Source organism: Zonotrichia leucophrys, chromosome 8, assembly GCF_028769735.1.
Source record: "Zonotrichia leucophrys gambelii isolate GWCS_2022_RI chromosome 8, RI_Zleu_2.0, whole genome shotgun sequence".
NCBI classification, from domain to species: domain Eukaryota; kingdom Metazoa; phylum Chordata; class Aves; order Passeriformes; family Passerellidae; genus Zonotrichia; species Zonotrichia leucophrys.
Genome location: NC_088178.1, coordinates 10,323,838 through 10,348,850, shown reverse-complemented (window position 1 = coordinate 10,348,850; position 25,013 = coordinate 10,323,838). Strand labels below are relative to the sequence as shown.

General features: G+C 37.5%; 1 protein-coding gene across 2 annotated transcripts in view; it reads right to left on the bottom strand.

The window, feature by feature from the left end:
* Positions 1-2,129: 2,129 nt before the first annotated feature.
* VAV3 (vav guanine nucleotide exchange factor 3) overlaps positions 2,130-25,013 on the bottom strand; it is a 147,447-nt gene continuing 124,563 nt past the window's right edge. Inside the window, exons 22-28 of one of the 2 annotated variants that reach the window (XM_064719563.1) lie at positions 22,149-22,183; positions 20,442-20,558; positions 19,689-19,776; positions 16,408-16,537; positions 11,181-11,264; positions 5,971-6,122; positions 2,130-4,592 (exon numbers count right to left, since the gene is read on the bottom strand). In XM_064719563.1, the coding sequence (XP_064575633.1) occupies positions 4,551-4,592; positions 5,971-6,122; positions 11,181-11,264; positions 16,408-16,537; positions 19,689-19,776; positions 20,442-20,558; positions 22,149-22,183 (648 nt within the window). In that variant the 3' untranslated portion in view covers positions 2,130-4,550. The remainder of the gene's footprint in view (positions 4,593-5,970; positions 6,123-11,180; positions 11,265-16,407; positions 16,538-19,688; positions 19,777-20,441; positions 20,559-22,148; positions 22,184-25,013) is intronic. The other variant, XM_064719564.1, reaches the window with a different exon arrangement.

Here is a 25,013-nt window from a genome sequence, read left to right as displayed (position 1 = left end):
ATAATGAATGGGCAGAATACACTACAGCAGATCAGGAATTATAAAACTAAATTAGAAACCCAAATTTCATTTGCTATAAAAACAAACGGCTCTTTGTTCTTCAAAGGAAGTTGCTGAGATAATGCAGTGAATCACCCTTCCGCAGTCAATTTCTGAAGCTTAATCCTTTCTATATTTCTTTTTGCTAATTATGTATGCATCATACATTTCAGCATTTTGTGAGAGAGTGGATATGATTAACATCTCATCTCGCAGCTTTAGGATGCCTAATTACCCAAAACCACCTCTCCTCCACAGAGTGGACATGGAGGAAAGAGCCAAAATCCCACAGCGTGTTTCACTGCTTGGCTCCTGCTTCTTGTGGTAGCCTGGGACAGGACTGAGCATTACACACACACACACACACAGAATCCCTGCCTGGCAGAGCATCCCTGCCTGGCAGCTCCCTTCACGCCTGTGCTGGGTGAGCCCCAGGTGGTGCTGACTGCCATCATCCCAGCTCTTACAGCCTCACATTTTACATCTGCAGCAAAAACAGGGTTGACAACGCATTGAGGGCTCAGCTCTTGCTGGACAGCATTGCACTCCACCAAGGTTTTCTGTTCCTAACTCTGTGCCATGACCCCCAGTGAACACAAGTTTGGAGGACACAAAGAAGTAGATGACCCAAAATAACCAAAGAAATACTCTGTCATATTATTATATGTGCTCAGCAATAAAATGGAGAGGACGGGGTGCTTCTTCTGTCACTCAAATGAAATAAGCCATGCTCTGAAGAGAACAACTTGAATGTCAGAGAAAATAGTAATGTAAGGCTCTCAGCAGCCCAGTTTCCAGCAAGGAGACAAGGATTAATAGAAACAAATCCTTTTGAACTGAACATTAAAGTCAACAAAACAAAACCGGGGTCTGAGTCTGGGTATTTTGTATAAACAAGCACCACCTCTTTCTAGATGTATCTCTGTCTACCCTTTATAAATTGCTAAAACCTCAAGAATTGTCCTTTTCTGCTTCTTCTCAGAGCATCTCAGGCTTGCCTGACAGGCCAAGGGGAAAGGAATCCTGGTTGGCATAATTTTCATTGTCAGGATAGATTTTTTTTCTAGGCGAGATTTTCAAGCTTCCAAGCCTTACAATGGAAAAAGAAAAAACTATTGAGAACACAGCCACAAGTGGTTCTTGTGCCCTAATTACAGTGCTTTCTCAATTTCTCACCCATCAGAGGACATCTCTTCTCACATACAAGGGGAAGGAGAGAATGTCTGTGACCGAGTGTGATACTGTTAACAAGAGCATTTAATTGGGACACATTTTTGCATCCCACATTAGGTGTGACTCTTCGTTATGTGATATGTTCATGGGTGACAGAAAAATTATGCCTTACATCTGCAGAGATGTGTAAATGCCTCATTAGGTTTAATAATTATCTGTTAGAAGGGCAGTTCCACAAGAAAATCTCTCTTACTGAAAAATGAAAAGGACACCAAAAAAACCTACTGCAACTGAATCATCACTGTCCTTGCTGAGTTAATTCACCTGTCCAGAAATATTTTTATAAACACATGAATAATGCATGTTACATTGTAAAAAATACATGAATGGGCTACATCACAAAAAGGTTATCAAGTAGCCCATGAAATCAGACACACTGTGTTTTCAAACCTGAATTCAATTTGGCCTGAATGTACATGTTAATTTATATACAAGAAAGAAAGAAAAAAGAAGGTGGAAAAAATGTTGCGACAAGTTACACATCAAACTTTTTAGGCACAACTTCTTTTCAAACAAAAAAACTACAAATATCAAAAATCAATAGTATATGACTGATTCTATATAGCTAAAAATAGAATAAATTTTTTAAAAACCCACACAAAACAAAGAAGCCTCAGCACTTCCTGGCACAAGTCATATTATCCTGACAATAAAAAGTTCTCAAGGAAAGCTGTACTATCCCACTTACACTGACAGCTCAGTTTTACAGCTAAATAAGGATTATATAAACCTTGGAGACAGAAACAAACCATTATCAACTTCTCACAATGAGAAGATGGTGAGACAAATGAAGCACAACCTTCACAGCAGCAAACTACACATTTTGACATGTCATTAAACAAAAAAATTAACCAGTTTATTATATGTAACATATTTACAAAATAGTACAAATTAAAGTACTGTAACTCCATTATTGCATGACATAAAACAACTCCATACAGATAAAAGCAGCACATGAAAGAGATGCTCCAGAATATTTCGGAAGTCTTTGGTACTCAAAATATAGTTTAAGATGCAGCATTAACTCAATCAATACAGGGCATTAAACACAGACAATGATATGCAGATTTACACACAAAAGTAAAGTTTACCTATGGCTTTCATTCTTCTCAAAGGATGACTACTGGACTCAGGAATTACTTAAAAGCTTTACAACATTTTTAGGATGGAGAGAATACTCAAAATTATTCTAAAGCCAAGCTGTTGAAAATGACTGCTATATTTTTCAACTCATACTGAATTTAACTGCCTCGTCTCAGAACTATATGACAGTAAAGCACTAAACACTTCACAGACCTAGAGCCTATTCCTCTACCCCTTAAGCAGGCAAAACTGGGAAAGAATCATCTTTGTCTCCTTAAGGAATACAGGATTAAGCTCACAACAGACAATCAAACTGCATGGCAAAACGTGATCAAAGACTGCATACTCTAGCCTACACTGCTGTACACATCATTTACAAAATTTTTATGCATCATGTACATATTTACAAATGCTCTCAATTACTCCATCAAGTAATGTATTCAACACAATCACAGTTTACATCATTTTGAGGTAAATCCTTGAAAAGTTAGAGCATGGGCAGAATTTCATCTGCAAGGCGGAATCTCTCAAGTTTCTAAGGAGAAGCTCCTCTCTTTGCCCTGGTCACACAGCACTGCCTGCCAGGTGTGGTAGGTGGGTAAGAGTTGCAGAGATGAAGGGGTTTTTGTGAACTCTGTGCTGTGCTCGATTCTTCTTGGTAGCCAGGAAAGGCCAGAAAGAAGCAAAGAATCCTGGGGGTAGCCAAAGAAAAACCCCAATATGTACTAGCAGATTCTGCTCTGTGGACAAATAGTGGAGATTATGGTGCTTGTAGACTGGGACAGCACTGCAGGGTTTAATTGTGCAGTGACAGTGCACACTAACTTTAAGATGCCAGCAGAAAAAGAGAACAGGCAAAAAGCAAAAGAGAGGATGTAGGACAGGATGAATTGACTTCATTTAAGAGCTTGATTTTCTTTCAAGTTTTCAAGTGACATTACTTAAATATTTAGAACTGAATATCTGAAGACATCATCCACATGTATTTTAGCTTGTAACTACATTTCTAACTCTTCATAATTACAGTAAACACTGCCTCACCAAGCAGTGGACACCACTTTACAAGGCCTGGTCTTTCATGCTGGCTAACCTAGACACATTTGGGGATGCTGAGAACACTGCAACAAGACAACTCCCTCACTGAACTGCCATTGACATCTCGGGCAACAAGAAAGGAAAGGGCAGAAGGAAGTTTGCAAGTTCCATTTCCATTCTCAAAAGGTGATAGAAACTCCTGTATAACTAGGAAAAGACAGTACTGAATTGAAAGCATTGAAGTTCATCTAAGTCAACCAAGAGGTTAAGGTAAACACTTTTGTTCTTGAGAAATGACATCATCTTGCATTAGTATTTTCTCCTTCAGAATAAGTCTGCAATATTTATTTAATGTTATTGCTGAAAACTTTCAGCTCATCTTGTCATGACTATCCCCCAGCTGCACTTTTATTGTCAGCTGCTTAAATGAAAAACCTCACATAAAAAGGCTTGAGTTGACAATAAAGGATCACACTATTCCACTTTGTGAATGTTTTTTAAAGCAATACCACATCACTACACCTCTTTAGAATGTCTTTAAACAGATTGTTAGAAGATCTAGGCAGGACCTCAAAGTAGCCAGTTAAGTAATTACATATGTATGAATGCTACTCATATTTACTATACATTTCCTTCAGAATGTTTTTGTGAATTTAAAATGGTTTGTAAGCTGATAAGTAAAGTAGTTTGATGTCTCAAGACAAGTCTACTGACTATACTTTATGCCCACTGGAATGATTGAAATTTGTTTTCTGCATGCAGTAATAAGAAATAAGAAGCCTTCATCTCCTTGTACCATCACAGATGTTAGCTGGAAGAGAAATGTTACATATTCAGCCATTGCTAGTACTCATGGTGTAGTACAGGGTGAAATGCAAAGGAACAAAGAATTTTGCTTTCCAAAGATCTTCTGGGAAGGTGAGGGTTGGACTTTGTACTGATCCCCAGTGATGGCAAACTGGCAGCTTGTTTCTTGCACAGCTCTGGGGAAGGTAATAATCTGTCAGCCCAAACTTCTGTATAAATCCCAACATTAAGACTGGAAGGTTCAGACAGGCAAAAGTGTTGCTGTTTAAATACTTAACAAGACCAACACCACATTGAAGATATAAATTTTTACAATCCCTGAAACTGCTGGTCAGCAGAGGATAGTTTTTAATTCATTCGTCCTCTTCAACATAAGTTGATGGAAACCAGCCCACCTAAAAAGGGGAAAAGCAAAACAAAATAATACATGAGATGCACAAGGGTTTTTTGTTAATGGCTGTCCTAGGCACAGCAAGGATGGGTCTGTTCTGTACATATATTAAAAAGATTACAAAAATAAAGACAGTAGAATCTAGTGTCCTACACTTCAGAAGTTATAAAGTTGTCTACATTCTGAAATTATTGATGTGCCAAATAAGTTTTATGTAAGACATACAGCGACACAATGTAATATATTTCTTATTTTGTGTATTTGCTTTAGGTTTCTTCAGACTTCTTTATACCTGAAGTCCATTTAACATGCATGAAAGAACTCAAAACCAAACCTAGAGCATGACTAGAAGGGGTGACTGCAGAAATTTTTAGACTACCTTGCCAAAATATCTCCAGAGGTGAATTTATAACGTCAAGTCCAGGCTATGAAAGTTACCAAGGAATGCCAGCACTTAAAGGGACATTCCTTGCCTTCTGTTAGAATGTGGGCAGCTGCATTACAGTGAGTTGTTCAGCTTTCTTCACATGTAAAATGTATAAAGCACCATGGGTATTTCTTCTGCTTCCCTATTTCTTCTGGTCTAATTGACTATTTAAAAAGCTGTAACCATTTAACATAACCAAGCTCATGTACACAATAAAAAAGATTCTCCAAATTGCATAAAGCAGTAGGTCTGGACATTCACTTCAACTGCACTTGCAACCATCATTTCCAGCTTCAGACAATTTACATTCCTTGACCCTGGACTCAGCATTTTAAACATGGAAACAGCAGTCTCAAATGCTTCTGACTAATCTGCATTATAAGGCAGTAAACTAAGATTGAAACAGTAAACCCTTTATAGGTCAAAACTGAAACTTCCCTTCCAAGTCTCAGAGCAGGGTGTAAAGTGAGTTCATAAAAATCCCTGCTAAATGTGTCACTTCATCTGGGCCACATTCCTAGAGATCAAAGCAGCAGCCTTCTATAAAAAGGTGGTTGGTTCCATTGCATTGTGTTCTGGCAGAAAGATGTGGGAAATCATTCTGTGGTAAAGTGCTAAAGAGAGCTCCACAGCACCAGGAACCTGACCCCAAGTATCTGCGTGCAAAACAGTTCAAGAAAGGTCAACTGCAGCAGTGCTATTAATCCTGGTTATTTTCCAAACATATAACCTAGCCCAAATATTCAGCCTGCTAGGTCACATTAAATAACCAATAATTTAGATGCTGGGAAAGCTACCTGGCAAGAGTTCTGCCTCGCTGCTATGAAACAAAGATGAGAACATGTTCCATCTTTTGAATTTAAATACACAATGCAGGATCACACTTTTTTTTTAACAAAATCACTGTCAGTGAAGGCAGAAAGAAACACAGGAAAAGGAAAATAAATAGCCTTACCCTTCCATTTACTTCACCTCTCCACCAGCCATTGGCACTCATCTTGGTGTAAATTTTGACTACATCCCCTTTGAGCAAGGACAGCTCTCGCATGTCCCGGGCACAGAAGTCGTACCTGGCTATGGCAATGCCGATCACCTTCGGGCTCAGCACTGGAAGGAAGCACATGGTGAGATTAATATTAGGTCTGCTTGAGGCAAGGCTGCCAAACCACTGTAAACAGAAATACTGTAAAATATAAAACAAGGATTCAACAGCAACATATACTGGCATTCATTTTATGCAAAACATCTGCACTACAAACATCAATAAGACTTAAATATAGGTTAATGGTATAAAAGCTGAAGGGATTTTTTTTGGTCATTTTTTGAAAAGTCCTCTTTATTTTTTAGAAGAAAAGTCAAACTAGATGAGCCATAAATAAAATATTCCCCACCCTAAGATTGCTAAATACATCTCAATTATTTTATTCTTGGGCTTCATAATAAAACTTGCTGCCAGTTATATACATCAACATATTTTACAGGTCACTAATTTCCTTCCAAAAGAATTATTAGCATTTACAGTTGATTTAACTTTAGACTTCTAATGAAGCAAAACAAACAGAATAAGGTGCTGTTCTTTCAAAAAACAACTCCCAAGTTAAATATTAATGCACTTAAAACTGGAAGCTAACATCAGCATGAGCAAAAAGTTACAGACTTTCTACAGGAAATTTCCACGGATCATTTGTCACAATCTGCATTAATATTGACTGATGTAAATCTATTCTTTTCAGGAGTTCATTCTGTAAATCACCACTGAATTTTTCTATAAAATTAAGGTTCAGTGAAATTAACACTTTAAAGTTTCAAGGTACATCAATATAGAAGAATTTTGCCAATGTAAAGCCCAGACATTTTAAACAATAAAAAGCTGTGAAGAATTTTTAAAAAGCAAAGGCACAAAAAGCCTCACTTCAAAAACTCAAAAACCATCATTTTTCCAAATAGTTTTATAGGAAATTGTTCCAATGCTGATGTAGATAGAATATCCAAACTTGCAAAAGAAATCCTCAATGATTCCAGTGTGAGGATAATGAGAGGAGAGTAGGCATGGCCTAACAGATAAGAGACCTTCGGAAATGCCTTTAAGATTCTAGTTTTGCAGTGCCCTCAACAGTGTAATACCATGAATTCATATCTAGGTGCCTTTAATTTAAATCAAGAACCCAAAACACAGCAGATGAGCTGAGAAACCTTAACAGTTTTCATTCTGCTTGTGTTGAGGTTTTCTTCTGACTCCAATGGATCATAGACACATAATAGTATTAAATATCTGAAAATCATAATATGTTCAAATACTTTCAGCTTAAAGAGAAAATATAAACAATTTATTTTAAACTAACAAGGAATACTACATGTAAAATAATATTAGCTATCACAGAAACAGAATGCCTAAAACCCGGTTTTGATAACAGATAATGTTTATATCATGTCACTAAAGCTTAGTCCAACCCTTCCGACTGCTTATGTAGAGTATGCTTATCAGACACCTGATAAGTTATGTAAAAGATGCCATATAACAGAGAACCAGCCTCTCAGTTTATTGCTTATATTGATGTTGCAAAAACCTAGGTGCTATATTAAGCACATTGAAGCTCAAACATGCTTTTTTACCCCCTCTTAGCCAGTCAGATGTAGATGGCACTTGTTTAGACCCTGACGTGAATGTAATGTCCTATACCTTATCAGCATTGCAGTAATCAATTTTACAGGGAAAGAGCACATCGTGGGCAGCAATTGTTTTGGAGAAAGGAAAAAAGAGGAGCAGTTATTGATTGGAGGGTCAGTAAGCATTCCCAGGCGTGCAGCATTCACTGACAGATTTGGAGAAGCACTGCAGGATGCAAGGTGTGATTCTGGGGAGCAGGGTATAATTTCAGATTCTAGAAAGATAAAGGGGCAAGGAAAAATTACAGGAAGCAAAGATGAAGAAATGTGAGAAAATGGGGAAGAAAACAACTAAGAAGGAAAGAAATGCATAGACAAATAATAAAAATGGAAAATAGCAAGGAAAATTAGGATAGAGAATAAAGAGGAGCACATCTGGGGGAAAGGAAGACTTTTAACTTTTTCAAGTCACAAAGCAGAGAGGAAAAGGAGAAAGAAGCAAGAGAAATCAAAACCATATATCTTCAAAAGTCTTGAGGCAGAAAGTAGCAGAATTTAGATTAATTTAGAATCCAAGATCCATATTTTCAAATAAAAGTGAAGCTCATGATAGGAAATATATAAAAGTAAGCCAGATGAGTGATGGAATACAGGAAAATGACAGTGCTAATTTTTTTTTGGAAAAAAATATTAACCATCTCTCTCTGCTGACACAAACACAAAAACACCTTGAGTAGAGGCTATCAGCCCTGAATTCCCAATTAGTGCTGTCCTGGGATAAATAAAATTGAGGGCAGACAACACATGGAAAGGACACCTGGACAGATGGGAAAGAGAAGCAACACTGAGTGAAGGACAGAAAGAGGATAGCTACAGGAAGAACTCAGAGAGAGAATGGGATTTACAGCATAGATTGATGGAAAGAAAGGGCCAGCAAGTGGATGAATGAGAAATTAAAGGGAGGGGGGAGGGAAAGAGAGTGTTAAAAACGAAAAGAAGCTGTTAAAAAGCAGTAATAAATAAACCTTGTGTAATAGAAGGGAGATACTCAGAGAACTAATTGGAAATAGAGTGAGAAATCCAAAGGAGGCAAATGAAAAGTGCATATGTGAATGAGAAAAAGGTGCTTTTACTTAATCCAGCCTTTCCTTCTGCAAACAGAAGATGATGACTACAGGAACTATCATCAGCTTTGATTTACACTGGAGTATATTGGACATTACCAGTGAAATAGATGTGCTGCAAATGAATTTTAATACTAGTTTGAGCCACTGATGATGCATCTGGGGTGCAAACAACAGAGGTTCCCTGTGATCACAGCAGGCTGGTCTAGCTCACATGCTTGAATTCCATGAAGGTCAATGTAGTATTATTAAAGCTGAGAGTAGTTGTTTCTCTCTCCTTGTGCTCTGGCCTCCTCATAAATCTGCAGCCACTGCCCTGAGGGTTGCTCCTGTGTATTAGTTTCCAAGCTCCTTGAAGCCATGTACATTCACTTGTACATCTACTGTTTCACCAAACCTCAGTGCCCTTATCCAGGCACTGGCAGCACCTTCAGTAGGGCTCAGCAGTCAGCTTAACCTTCTCCTCTGTTACCAGTTTCCAGATCAGCAGAACTAAGCCACCACTGAAGATACTTTTGAAAAAAATACTTGTAATGTCATGAAATAAGTATTTGGTGTTTTAATGTAGGCAAATTATTGGGCTATTTTTAAAAAGAAGGCAAATATATGAAGCTCTCAGAATATAATCGGTAGATATGGTTAATTAAGCACTGCAGATCAATGTTTTCCTTTAATATTTTGCACTTGTGTAACAAAATACTTAAACTGGCATATTGTGATATGTAAGACATTGAATTGATACTTATTATTACAGTTATTAATGAATTTTCTGATACAGCAGTTTTTCATATAAAAAAAAGAATGTCGTTATAATTTATTGAAACCTCATCGTGGGAATATATGGGAATGTGTGATAAGGTTCAAATAACTGAGTCTTGATTGCTGTTCTATCACTGTAGGCCACTTCACAATTTTATTCTCATGGAACAGATACAAGTTTCAGTAAGAATGGAATTCACAGTCAAGTACTGGGCAGCTGAATGCAAGATGTCCTCTCCTATCCCTGCCCAAAAGGACAAAAGCTCACAGTATTTACAGTGAGCAAAGAGCTAAAATTTAACTCCTTCATGTTGCTTCAGATCAGGTGAGTGCTTCAGGGAGTCCAGCTGAGCGTCACCACCACAGGGCAAACAGCTACACCAAAATGGCTTTCCACAGATGTGTCCTTCATAAAAGCAAATGTCAACTGGAAGGGCACCCTCTAGCTTGCATTCTCGGTCATTGTTGTGACTACTGAAAAGAAGTATCTGCCCCAAAAATATCTATATGTAAGGGCATAGAAATAGAAGAAACAACTGAGGTGCAAAACATTCAAGTGTAGCCCAAGACATGGAGACTGAAATCCTTGGGGTGAATCGAGGGAGGGGTCACCAGAGATGCTCTCAGCCCAAGTAAGCTCAGTAACCATTCTCCTACAAAGCTGCCACCTAAGTCCTTTTCCCCTCAGGAAACTATGGGAAGCCCCAAGAATCCTTCTCAGAGCACCAAATAATTTGGACAGTCTCTGTGGGGCAGGTGTAAAACATAATGCCCGCTGAGATCTTGATGACTCCATCTGCATTTGTGCTGGACACCTCCCTTCCCTAGGGCAAAAGCCAGCCCCACTCCTGCTCTGCACACCCCGGGCAGTGTCCTCCACCCCTGCACACAAATGCAGGCCAGTGTAACCTGAGCAAGTGCTGCTTTCTCCACATCAGCAGCTCCTTCCACGTGCTCCTCAAAGGCATTCACCTTTCTACTGGCAAAATTCTTCTTAAATTGTCCAGTGATGCAGTTCACCTCTTTGCAGACCAAATCTTAGAGATCAGAGCAAGTGATACCCATACTGATGCACTGACTGAGGCCACCAATGTTACTACTTTTAGCATTTTTATGCAGCCTCTTGGTTTGAAATGATTGCATCTATTAAAGCCAGAGATGGTTAAATGGAAATAAAGAAAACCATATTTAGAAAACAGATGGGCAAAATTAATTAATAATGTTAATGCAGAGTTTAAAGAAAGCATTCTCTACAAAAAAAAAAAACCTACTGTATTCTAAGATGCTACTGCAGTATGATTTGCTGCAGGGATGGGACGAATGTATTATTTACCAACAAGCACTGAGATTTCCATGTTTGTGCATTTGAGCAAATACACTGAAAATACGTAGCTCATAGATGTCAACTGCATAGCAAATTAACAGTCAAGTGGTCTTGAATCTGCTGCAACTATTGAGCTTTGCAACTCCTATTCAAACTGCTTACTGAAATAAGCAGTAATAATTCAAAAGTTCAAGAGTTTTATTTTTGTTACATTCCAAGAAAAACAAGTAATAACTCAGTTTTTTGAGTCAGAGAAGACCTGAAGTATTAGATTCGTCCCTTCCCTCACTTGCTGCACACAGAAACAACAGAAACAAATTTAGAAGAAATATAAAAGCAGTAAAGCAGTACCTGACCAGAAAGGAGTGGAGGAAGGGGGAACAAAGCTGTAGTCTGGAGGAGTTACAAAAGAAAACCCACAGAACAAAGAAGGGGCTTAGAGGAAAAAAAAGAGAAAAAGAGAAAAGCAAAAGAACATTGAAATATTGGCATAAGATTTAAATAATAGTTTTTTAACTATATAATTCATTGATAATAAGGAAACTAAGGTTCCCTACTAAGGATGTCTGCAAGGAAATTGACTGTAATAACTAGAAAATCTGGATCTATAATTTAATTTTTAACAACTGCATTTTTCAAAGAGTAAAGTAGGCAGAAGTCACCCATTTAGGGCTTCAGAGAAGTAAATTGTAACTGCAGCCTCTTGCAAATATTTTCAGATTTAACAAAAGTTGTTTTAATTCTTTGTGTGTCCCACTTCTTACAAAAGCAAGAACTCATGCATACATAAACCCTCTTAAGCCCAGCAACACTAGTCACATGCCCTTAATTAGGATATAGTTTAAGTTGACCTGGAGTCAACTCCAAACTATGGCATGGAAACAAAGCATGCGTTCTGCCCTGTAAATCATTAACATCAGTAGGAATTCCACAGCTAAACTACATCCTTTAAGGCCCAAACAGAACTGCTCATATTTGCAGCTTCCCCAACTTGCAATAAACCCCTTGAGCAAGCAAAAAGAGCTTGGCCTAGGCAATACCAGCACATCATCCTAAGCCCCTATAGCAGCTTCTCTGGGTGAAAGCCACAGGTGCTCCTGCTCTGTTGTCAATAAAACTAGGGCACTTTTAAATGCAAAAATTAGATTAAATTAACTAGAATTGCTTCAAGTGAAACTACAGTTTATTGACCTGTTCTCACATTTTGTCCCTCTTTGGAAGAGGCAATAAAGATATATAGTGTATATGTCTAATGAAGTTGGGATCTTTGCTCCCAGCTGTGATTTGGAAAGGTACATCCATCTCAACTGGATAAATGATAATGCAGCCTCTAAATTATAGCTAATAATATCTGTAATTACTGAACAAGAATTCTCCTTCCAAAAGTAACAGGGTTATATTTATCACTTACAGCTATTTCTCTGAATTTATTCTTCTGACTACACATGAAACACAGTGATTTGGCTTCAAAATGGTACTTGCAGGAATGATGACTAGAATGATTTTATGCAAGAATCCATGGTGGAGGTAATGATACTGTTTTGTGCATCTCACCTGGATGACAATAGATACATTTGTGACAAGGAAACTACAAGCATGAATAAAATAAACAGAACTGATAATGTATTTTAAAATTCATAAACCTTGGGTTTAGAAATAAAAAAATATCCCACAAGGCAAACCAACAGCATTTTAGGTTAGTGTCTCATAGGACAAGAAAATCATGCTCCAGGGCCTCTTACTGTCTAGAAACTCCCTTCTGATCCTTCCCAGTGATGATGCTTTCTCCACCTCTAACACTGAATGGAGTATCTGGGATGAATGAGCGGTTCCTTTATACTGGAGACAGCAACCCCAAGGAACAGGTCTGTGGGGAATTGTGCTACACAACCCAAGAGGGCCACTTGACTCGACAGCAGTGTCCATTCTTAGAGGCAAACACCTGCCTTTACTTCTCCAGAAGCACAATGGCAGAGCAGTACAGCAGCCCACAGGAACACACTGTGCTGTACGGGGGATGGCTGGTCCTTAACTGAGCAGGCTTTATCCTGATTTTTCTCTCTGATATAGGTGGAGGGTTGGTTTTATGTGTCAAACTCTGAACAAGTAAATGTGGGCAAGGAAATCCTACTAGATTTCTACAGGTAACTGATCTGTTTTGATGATAGGGTGTTGGTGTTGGCTTCTAAGCAGAAAGGCTGAATTCTTTTGATTCCCTAAGGGTTGGGATGATACTTGCTTTGTTTTACTTTACTAACAGATGCCTTTACACAGTTAATGCATTAAGCAACAGCAGGCAGTTAATGCATTAAGCATAAGTAAGCTGTTAATATACCTACTCCTAGTTAACTGACAAAGAAAGCTATCCCTCAGGTAGGACTTGGCTTCATGATTTAGGTTACATTAAAATTTAAATTTCATAAAGATTGAAATTTCTCTATATGATTGTGCTCTGCATCAGCAAATCAGAATAAAGTGCCATTATTCTACTCCACAGCGTAATGTCCCCTTTTCTTCCCTTTTTTGCCTTTACTTCATTAACTGGTTGATCATTTCTATAATCTAAGTAAGAATTAGTATTTTTCTGTGTAGCAAAACAAAACTTGATCAAACTGTGTGTGTCTAGAAAAGCCTAAGACTGAAAAACTAACAAAGAATATACCATTTCCCAAAAAAATCTTCCCAATTAACTTGAAGTTCTATATTGACAGAAGTAAACATCTGACAGCTTGTACAACCACATTAAAAGAAGTGTACAATGAATATGAGAACAACACGGGGGACATCTGCAAGACAAGGAGACTGAAAGCAAAGTTCTAACCCAAGTGGGAAGCCAAAAACTGGAAAGGCAAAATAACTATCCCACTAGGAGATTTTTATTAATGTTCTAAAACATTATTCTAAAAATCAAGTAGATGCTGAAGCAAGAATCAAATTCCCTGATTTAAGAAAGTTTAAGGAGTTACAAAGTGACTTATTATAATTCATATTAGAAATCACAAGTTAAATGAAATACCAGTTGTTTTTCTTTTCCCATATGGCTAAATGACAACATAACAAATACCAAAAATAAATTAACATACATCTTTCTCACTCTTTTCTGGGAAGTAAAGTCAATTCAGTATTGCCATCCAATTTCACAGCAGCTCAAAGACCTTGGCAGCAGAAAATTATAAAACTCTGTCAAAGTCTGCTGTGGTTCAACTAATGTTTTTTAGAAATACTTTTCCTACTTATTCTGTCAGTTATATATCCTAAAGATGCACTGTTTTGAAAAAAATGCTGATGTCTTTTCAAAAGATGGCTTCATTAAAAAATCCAGGTATGTGAATAGTATAGAGAAAAATACTGCATTAAACCCAAATCCTTCTCTAAATTAGCTTCAAACTGTCAAAGCCCATTGTATTCACTACCTTCAGCCCCATGCTGAGTAGCTGCAAAATTGAAAAAATACAGAGAAGTGCCCCCTCTCTCCTCATCTACTTTGTCTAGCTTCCTTCCAACATTTTTTCTTGCACTTGGATTATGTGGGAAGAGATCCAAAAAATCAGCTGTGAGATGTTCCTCGCTGAGGGCTGTCAGTAACCTCCATGTCCAACTGCTGCCCCATGGGACTTATTTGCTTCCTCTACTAAACCAAACTGCAGCCTCAAGTTTCCCAAATTCTTTCTAAATCCAGCCCAGCAGGGTTCACACAGCATAAATATAAGGCTTTTCTTACATCAGCTTGGTAAAATGAACAAGACAGCCTAAAAACCAAGCAGAGTGACCCAGAGATGGACTGATAATCATGATCATTTTGGTTAAACAAACAAAACAAAACAAAAAAATAAATCACCACACTAATAGGGACACACTTGACTGTCCAATACATTAAAGGACATGTCATTCAGAGTCAGTCTAGATAAAGCAGCAGAATTATGGAAATCTATTCGATTTTACATGAGTTTGGGAATCGAAAGGTTTTTCAGGTCAGTTTGGTCTAGGACAAAACCTGCAGTTTCCACCAGCACAGTCTGCAGCAGCAAAGGGCTGATGGTTACTGCAGCAGAGATGCCCTTCCTCATCCCCTGGACTACAATGAGAGCATCCCTCAGTCATTTCTCTTGCTCTCCCACATACTGCCCAAAAGATCTTGTAAAAGATGTTTTCTTTTGTATGATGACCCAAGTTAATGAGGATCTACCATAAATCTTGTGTCCTGTAAAGCAGGAAAGGATTGAGCTCTTGCAGAGTAAGAAGTCGGTGGACAGAATAGATACATTCAAACTGAGATACATTCTAACTGGCCTAAGGAAAAAACAGAAAACAATCTGATTCAGCTCAGAGTCAATAACAACTAAAAAAAAGCAAAGTAAATCAAGAGAGAAGTACCAGGAGACCATGAGCTAAAGGGACAGGGCAGAGAAATTCACCAGGAATGGACATGAACACCACAGAGAGGAGACAATAGACAGAAGTCCTGGGAAGCAGTGAAGGAGAACAGAAATGGAAAGAAGATGAACTGGGAGGTAGAGACAGTGAATGAAATGCCAGGGACATGCTGGTTTCTCACATTCATTTGTCCTAAATTATCTTCAATTTAACTAAGAGAGGAAGAAAGCCTCCAAAGTTACAGAAATGTTACGGAACAGAGGCAAGCAAGTAAACAAAAGCTCAAGAAAACAGCAAATGAAAGTAACAAAGCCACCACCATCATCACACAGACTAGACTGGGCTTTTTTGGGCTTTTACAGCAGTCTTCATATTGTTAAAATCCCCATTCATTTTTATATTCCTCTTATTTCTTACAGTACAAAGATGCAGCCAATGACTGCAGAACAGCAAATCTAATATTTGCTCTTTGACAGAAACATTATATACTTTTCAGAGGCCAGCCATGTAGTAGGTTTTATCATTAACATTGAACCTGTCCATGTCCTAAAAATCATGCTGACTTCCACTTAAATTTTAATAGCTTAAATAAAAGACAGCATATGCATTGCAAGGCTTCTCAGTTTATCTCCAAACCTCACAACTTTTTAACTGCTATTTACATTGGACAGTAGTTCATGAACTTTTGAAGCTTAGTAAAGGAACCCTAATGAACATTCCATGTTTAAAAACATGCATAAAAATAATTATGGTAGAGTAAATCTAATTTATTACACAATTATTTGGTATTACTGAGGTGCTACTTCATAGGGCTATGCTACAAGACTGATTTATTTAAATCTCTTTTTAAGGATTAGAAATTGTCACAGATATTAACACTTGTAGCTGCACATATGCAAATTTCTTAAGAAACTAGGCAACATGCAGTTTAATCTCTCACCAGCATGTCTAATAGAATTTTTGAATATCGGGGAGATTTTAAGTTTGGCAGCAAGACAAGCTTGCTAGACATGTTTATAAATTTCCTGGCAGATCCAAATCTGCTTAGCTTCCAAAAATCCTAGCTAAAAGCATTGCCATAGTAATTGGTTATATGTCAAAAATGGAAGATAAAAATGCTTCAAGGACCTTGTCCTTTTAATATATATATACATACACACATATACATGACAGAAAGTAATCCACAAAAACTTATAATCCTCACCATTGCCACCTGTTCTGTTACTCCTCTGTCCCACTGAGTTTTCCGATTCTTTGTATGGAAATTGAAGAGTAGTATCCAAACTTCGAAAACCTTCTTTGAGAGAGTGGTGCTTGTAGTATTCTACAAGTTCCTTTCAGAAAGGAAAAACACTTGCATTGGAAATTGAAATCACACACCATTCAGCATTCTGACAACGACAGCTTCATTATACCAATAACCTTATTTTACAATACATCCCATAGAAAATGGTTATTTTTTTAAAATATAAAGTACCAGCTTTTATATTGCCACTTAAAAAATTTAAACAAAACAAACCAAAAAAGTCACCCCAAAAATCAGCTAAGTAAAATCTTTTTGTCAGAGTCAACATTTGCTGCTCCTTTAAGTCAGGCTGAAGATGGCTTTGCTTTTCTGGAGTCAGGCAGAAGGCAAGGTCAGCTGCTTGCTAAGGATGGAATGGTACATGTCCCTGTTTTCTCAAATCTCTTTTGCTATAATAAATTATGTTTATCTACACAGGCATTTGTAAGAACACAGATCTGAAATAAAGCACAAGGCTTATAAATTAACAGCAACTTAATGCGCAGATATTCAGATGATGTAAAACTTCCAAAGCAGGGCAGGCTTGGGGGGTGTCAGACTGCACACTGACTGAAAAATCCAGTGTTTCACATTCTCATGGTACCCAATCCAAACATTTCATTGTCTCTGTGTGTGCACATCTATATAAGCATTCATAGGTACCCACAGGAGTATTTTACATATATATGCAAAAATTCATATATGTAAATATGAAACAATAGCTGAAATAGTTTATGTAACCAAGAAGACAAGTGACTCAAATTCCTACTCTAAAGAAGGCAACACCCATCAAGATTCTGACAGCTCACGCTCTGTTTGAAATCTTCAACCCCAGCCATTGTCTGCTGCATTTGAACTAGCCCTAGAAATCTCAAGACCACATCATTTGTACATGGAGCTAGAATAAGATTAAAAGTCACTGGACAATTCAAAGGAAATGTACTTCAATTGATCCATTCCAATGTGGGATTTCAGTCTTCAGAAATGCAAGCGCAAAGCAATCTATTTACTATAAACCCTTCAATTCATTCCACTTATTTATATTTAGACTTGCAAAATCAGAGTTGACCAAGCCAAGCTTAAAATTAGGAGATTATACTGTGTCTAATAATTTTATTCTATGAAAAAAAACACTCAACCAAAAAATCAGGAAACAAACCAAAAACAAAACAATATCCAGCACCACAAAAAGCTACGAAAATGCCTAGCCTATAATAGCCTACATCAGTGATACCAAGAACTCTTTGGGCTTTGCTGTTTCGTGTCAGCACATGACACAAACTGGAATGGCAGCAATGAAATTTACTCCCATATCATCACTGAATATCCAGACATTCAAATTACCATGACAATACTGTGTGTGATTTGTAAGTAAGTAGCATTCAAAGTAGGATATCTGGATAAATGGAATATAATTAGTATGAAACTTTTGTTATCTTTCTGCACAGTGTAAGTCTGTAAGGATTGTTTTGTTTGGTAAAAGTAATTAGAATTCCAAATGGACACATGTTGTTCATAGGCAAAATAAGTAAATTGGTCTTAAACTGAGGAAAAAGAAAAAAATCATTTCATGTCACAGAGTTACTTTTAAAGCTTAGGTTTTAATTCCATTCTTCCATGAAAATGGTTGACTGACAACTGGCCTCTAAAACATGAGTTGCACAGATCACAGTAGCAAGCTTACAAACAGACGAGTGAGTTAAGCAGTCCGTGCCAGCATGGATGGGGTCCCCAGGAGCCTGTCACATCTCCCTGATTCACAGCAGCAGCCAAACTGACCTTCCACTGCACCCTGCTCTACACACTCAGCACATTTTAATTACTCTGGAGGAAGTTTTTCAAATGTACTAGGAAAACTAGACACAAGAATTCTTCTGCTTTTTTCCCCCTCCAGAGCAGTACAAAATGCTGTGTCACTGCAGATCACTACTTAACATTTCCATGGATGCTGCCTTTGTCTCTCTTCTGCTCCCACTTCTACTCAATCTACTTTTGTTCCTCTTTTCTTTAAGACACTCTTACTTTTTCTCTTGCATCTATCCAGAACAAAGCAGTTGTTCCACAGCACGTACAAACACCACACCATTTGTGTATTTAACTCTCAAGGGCAGAATTCATAATACCCTAAATCTGTATTATGAAAAAATTCTTTCCTACTTGAATGTCAGCAAGGCTAAGTAGGTAGCAGTGAGGTCCTTACACCAGAAATTTCTTCTGTCCACCTAATTCTGCAATGCAATGCATATTCTATTTGCTCATTTTCCATCCAACTTGGTCATTTATTTATATTTCTGCTCTACTCTGGAGCCTGCAGCAGTGCATTAAACTGCACCACTGCCACAAGAAGAAACCTGGCAGTGTGGCAGGTCGCCAGCTGCCCTGTTTTGCCACGATCCATTTCCAATGAATCATTTGCAGGGTTCACAGATTAAGCAGTCACCTTCCTTGTCTATGTGAGCAACATCATCATTTCAACTGCTAAACAACTGCTAAACAATGAAAAGATCTCACAGTCCCCAGCCCTAAAACTACACAACTCACTGGCTTCTAAGTGTGAAATGAAGACAAGAGTGCAAAAACAGCCTGGTGCATTCTTCATCAAGAAATTTATGTTCTTGCTGTTCTAATGAGCACTTACAGATTATCACTGAATCTCTCCCCACTTCTAGGATGCTCTTGTTTTACAGAGTATTAGTTTTACAAGAGTATCAGTGGTTAAACTAAAATAATTTCCAAGGCCTCCTGGTTTTAAGGCTTCTCCCTGCTCTTGTTTTGTATTGTCCTTCATTTTAATTTAGCATTTTCACATACTTGATTATGCATTCAGGAAGGCTGCTGCATAAATTTTAATCCAATTGATTCCTAAAAACCAAGATTTCCAAAGATATCAAATTCTTCTTTCCAGATTCAGCCTAACTCCAGAGTGGGTTGATGGATAGGATTCAAATTCCTCCTCTTTTCCCCTTCACTACAAGGGACACAGTCCAGTCCTAACAATAAATATGTAGTCTTAAGTACATAAAATTATCACTTAGAGCTAAAACCATAAACATAAAAAATTATCCTATTAGCAGGAGTGGACACAATTGAAATCTTTCACTCACATAGCTTTATGGAATTTCATAAACCAAAGTAGTTCTCTCTGACAGAAACAGCTACAGAGAAAATCTCACAATGTTAAAAAGCTAATCAATGCTTACCATTAAATTTTTAAATTTTCTATTTTCTGCAATGTGGAAAAAGCCATCTCTTGTTAAAATCTTGATGTGTTTCACTTCGTTATTGTACCTGTGGGCAATGAATAACTTATGAATATAAATGTGTTTTTAATCAGACACAATCAATAATTACCTGAGGGCATGCCCCTAGAACACCACACACATAAATTCTTAAGACAAAATGTATATCTGTGCCAAAACAAAGTTGACATCTAATCAACCAAACATATTTATTAAAGTACAGCTAAAGAAGTAATCTGTCATCAGAAAAAAAAAGTCACAGCTAACTGCTTATTCTAATTGGGAATTCCCATGTACTTCCTGCTTTTATATTCATATTGATCAACAACATGAAGGCAAAAAATTATTTGCCCCCACAAAATGTACAAACCCACATTTTACTGGATAGTCTGAGATGCAAAGGGCTTTGAGTTCTCACCAGTCAACTGAACAGATCTCACTGTACTGCTTACTCTTCTCCAACATACTCAAGCTTTATTTTTGTACCCCCAACTTGCTACATCAGCATTCCAAAACCATTGCTTCTCTCCTCCCATAAATCCTGGGTATTTTTAGACAGCAACTTCAGTTTTCCTACATTGACTCTCTTCAAGGCTGCACATAATTATATAATGGAAACAGTGGCTTGTTTTCTATATTTATTTCAAATACTATCTAGACAAAAATGAGCACAGGAAAACTTTCTTTGGGCATTCTTAATCGAATTCCACTTACTTAATGCTAATTGCATATTCTCCTGATTCTTTGGTCCTGTGCCGCACCAGGTAAGTGCTGTTTACTCTGTTGATCAGTTCACTTTCTGCCTGCAATCGTTCCATTGCTCCTGCAAACCTGTAACAAGGAAAATAAAAATTGCCTATGATTTTTTTCAAAGCTCCAAAGGTGTATTAAATATGCAATAGAGAGTGAAAATATTCTACATATCATGAGGGCCAAGAATATATCCGTTGCAACTGAATACCACTTCCAGATTTCTGAATGAGGAATAAAACATGAAAAAATTCATGCTGGGGGCTGTGGAATTCCTAATTAGAAAAAGTGCTTTTATTGATTTTGAATAGAATATCTGCTAAGGAAAGTGCTCGAGCCCAAGCATTAGCCAAATGACTACTGACTTGAAAAGTTCATAAAACCACCTGGTCTATCTGCAATATATGCTGCAAGAGAAGCAATCCAACAGTGGTCCAGAACCTTGAACCTGAGTTCTAGAGAAATTTATTGCAACAAAATGGAGAAGCAGCCACCAGAGGTAGATCAGGTCAACAAAAGACCTAATTGAAAATTTGGTACTTACACAAGACAGGATTTTATTTCATTTCATAATTACGCATAATCTCGAAAGGCTCAAGTGCAATGGGTATACCCAACATCCCGAGGAAAAAAAATAAATAAGCCAAACCCATCTAAATTTGAAAAAGCCGATGCTAAGTGTTGAAAGCTAAGACAAATAAATCGCTGGCTCTGCAGCCTGGCTGCATGAGCAGATTTGTGCCCTTGCTCTGCCTTGTGGTTTGTGTAGGACATCATGAGACGCTGTCAGCAGACACTCATTTGCAAAACCACAGGTTAAACTGTTAATTGGGGAAAGTGACCTGGCTTCCACAGAAATTATGCTTATCTTATAATTTTACAAAGGCTGTCACCACCACAGCCCACCACTATGTAAAATTTCACACCAATACATCACAACCAATTAGAAAGGAGCTTTAAGTAAAATAATAACTATTTGTTTGGGTGTGATCCTAATTTCACTTTTAGCAAGTTAAGAGGAAGTCAGAACTCATGTCAAAATGGCAAGGCATAAAATCAGTGAAAGAACACAAGTGATGCTTACTCTGCTCTCTCAGAAGCACCATGTCCTTTCTGAGTTGTGGGAAAGAGTTCACACACTTCATAAATCCCAGAGCAGCAGTGGTTGCAGTTTTGACACAACATTTTTTCAAAGCATCATCAAGGTTGGAGGAGACCTTCAAGATTCATCTAGTCCAACCTTGCACCACCATAGACACCCCTAAACCGGATCTCCAGGTGCCACCTGTATCTCTACAGTTTCAATGTTGGTGGGGGTTTTTAAGGAAATGCAGAATTATTCATGATACAAGATGTATTTAATATTATTCCTTCCATTATTCACTCAACATGTAAGATAAACTTCCACGCCTCATATTATAACCATCTCTTATTGTTCTATTTCAGACCTCTGGGACTAAGGCTGTGCAGCCACAGACATGTAAACAAAACATCAAAATCATTATACCAGAAATGCTTTTAGGCAATGCATGGTATTGCTTTCCCAAACTATTACATAATGTCTTCTTCTGAAGCCTAGAAAGGTTAAACCAATATAATTTAAATTGTAGTAAACACAGTTGCTTTCTGTGACTGCTTCTTTCAGAGATTCTTGTAAAAAAAGAGACTTACCACAGTTGTGAAGAGTAGTCTACTGGCTTAGGAACCTAGGATATCAAAAGATACAGAAAATGAGGATCAAGATATTTTTCCTGAAAACCAGATAATAGATTGATTTAGCTATCAATATCCAGGTGATCTGATTTGTCCACAAGTCTATTTTCTTTAAAGGAAGTTAAAATAAAGGACAGATACTCTGTATCATTCTGAAAGTACTACAGAATATTTTAAGTTCTTTTCTTGTGTGACAGTTTGTTTTGGGTAGGTTTACTTCACAGAACGTTTCAAACAAAGCTTTTCTGACAGTGCCTATATTCAAATTTCATACACAAAATAGCTCAGTGCTCTGTATTGTAGAAAAGTACACTAAAACATGTAATCAATTTACAGTAATGTATAAAACTCATGTCATGTATTCAGGACTGTGTGGCCTTGGACTGGCCACTGGGAAGTATGCTCTATAATCTTCAGAGAGACCTGAGGATATTCCACAACTTCTATCCCATGACATCATCCACTCCTTTGTATTTGACTTGGGCAGCTGTTGAACTGTATCTTGCTAAATATGACATTTGATTCTGAAATTAAATTTAAAAATTAAACTGCAATCAGCTTGCAAAATGTATGTTACATGTACACAAACTTATGTATAGATAATGATTACTCATGCACAAGAGGCACAGTATCATCTCCCATTAGAGTGTGAAAAGTCAGTATTCCCCTACTCTTCTAAAACAATGTGTGAAAATGCACAGTGCTGAAAAATGGATTTTAGTGAAATGTTAACACAAATCTCACACACTTATAACTTAAGGTCACATATTCTTAGGTAAGCAAACATGTTTTGTTTTTTCCCTTCAAGTAAAACCAACTGATGTTTTATTTTCTGGACTCTACAGCAACATTCTTCTCAAAATTTTTTTATTCATGATATATGGAATGTTACCAAAAGAGACTTCCAAAAACAAATCAAGTCAGGAAAATATTATTACAAAGGCCTCTAAACTTAAATTGATTGAATTGCAATCAATTACAATTCCCACTGTCTTGACCTCAGGTATCAACCAAGATCTCTATCAAGTCTCTAGACTTGACCTTGAAATAAACTTCACTCTGGAAGACATTAAAGTTCTCTGTGAAAAAACCAGGCTCACGTGTTTGGCTTGTGTAGCAGTAAATCTTAACAGGTAATAAACAGTCACTTAGTCAAGCTCTTGAGAGAGCAAAAGGAAACGTGCATTATTCCCAGCGAGCGGACAAAAGGTTCCTGTCTCAGCAGCCCCTGCAGCGCTGGCAGCCCATGAGCCCCTCAGGATGCAGGGCACCCAGAGAGCCCGGGCTCACCCCGGCACCAGCACCGGCCTTGCCCATCCCTGCAGGTATGGTGGTGCTGCTCAGGCAGCTCTGCCCCCAACGGGGAGACCTGGCAGAAAATGGACTGTGTAAATGCTGACAATTCCTAAGAGACATGTTTCAGTGGATCAACCTGACGACACACTTCAAGGCCACCGTTTAAAAAATTACAAAGTTTTTACACGTTTTTTTCATGTTGCAAGATATCCTTAAATATTTCAAATTTGTTTCAATATTTCTAGCAGTGCTAATAAACTGGAAAGGATATAAAATCCAAAGACTGTTTAAGTCCATCCTCCAGAGAAGTTAAATGACAGATGAGTAGTTGCTTTTGTAAATTTTGAATGGACAAATATATTCCTATAACAAGTGCTGTTCATTGGTATAAAGAGGATAAAATCAAATGTTTTTCCAGGAGCTCTTGGCTCCTACTGTGCTATGTATTCAATACCTCTACAGAAACTAGAAAAATGGAGGAAAGCTAGGAAGAAACAGATATTACTCATATAGGGCATAAAATGTCTGCTGACATATACTACTTACTTTAAAGGGAAAAAATTGTTTATAGGGACATCTGTGAAAAGTCTGGAATATAGATATTCTGGAGCTCAGCAGTTTTTCATTCAATATTCATTCCTAAAGTCTTCTGATATATGGATTTTATGCTGTTTCTGGGCATTTTTATATCAGATGGTTGTAAAGATGGTTAGACTTAATAATAACAGTAAAAGTTATAGCATGTTTAAAACCTGATTGATGTTTCAGTATCTTTAACTGCATCGTTTATCATAATAAGATGTTTATATTTCATCCTTCCAAGTTAACAGTGGTGAAGCATCAATTTATCTTTTTGTTCTGATCATGACACCAGTTGGTAACATTACATGAATAGTATTTATTCTTTCTGTAAAACTGTGTTATTTTCAATATTCCTCTAAATAGTATATTTTAAATTTAGCAGAAAGCTTTACCATTAGAAAGATACCTACAGAACACCTCAGCAGCATTTTTTTATTACACTGCCAGTGCTTTTAAAGTATATTGGTGATTCCTAAAAGTGCTGCTACACTTGGGGTCAATGACTACACAATGACTGCTGGGGTCACTGACAGTGACACCATGGAATGGCAAATCCACCCTTGAACAATAAGCAAGGGGTGGGAAATTCACAAATTTAACAATAAGCAAAGGGTGGAGGGATGAAAGCTAAATTCACACAACAATTTCATCTTTATTTCAGATTTTGTCCTCTCACCCAAACTAAAAACACTTGTACCTATAAACAGTCTGTGCATTCCTCTTCAAACAAAATCCTGGAATTATCAGGTATTAAAGATGTCTTATGGTATTTTAACACACTTAGACTCTTTAGGATGTCATGTATACTTGGTCTGGAAACTAAGGCACAGTAAGCCCCAAAGACATAGCAAAATGCAGCTACTAAGAGCTGACCCCAGCTACTTATAAAAGCCATTGAAGTGGCATATCTTGATTGCTGAAACAAAAGCAATTTTATTAGTAAAT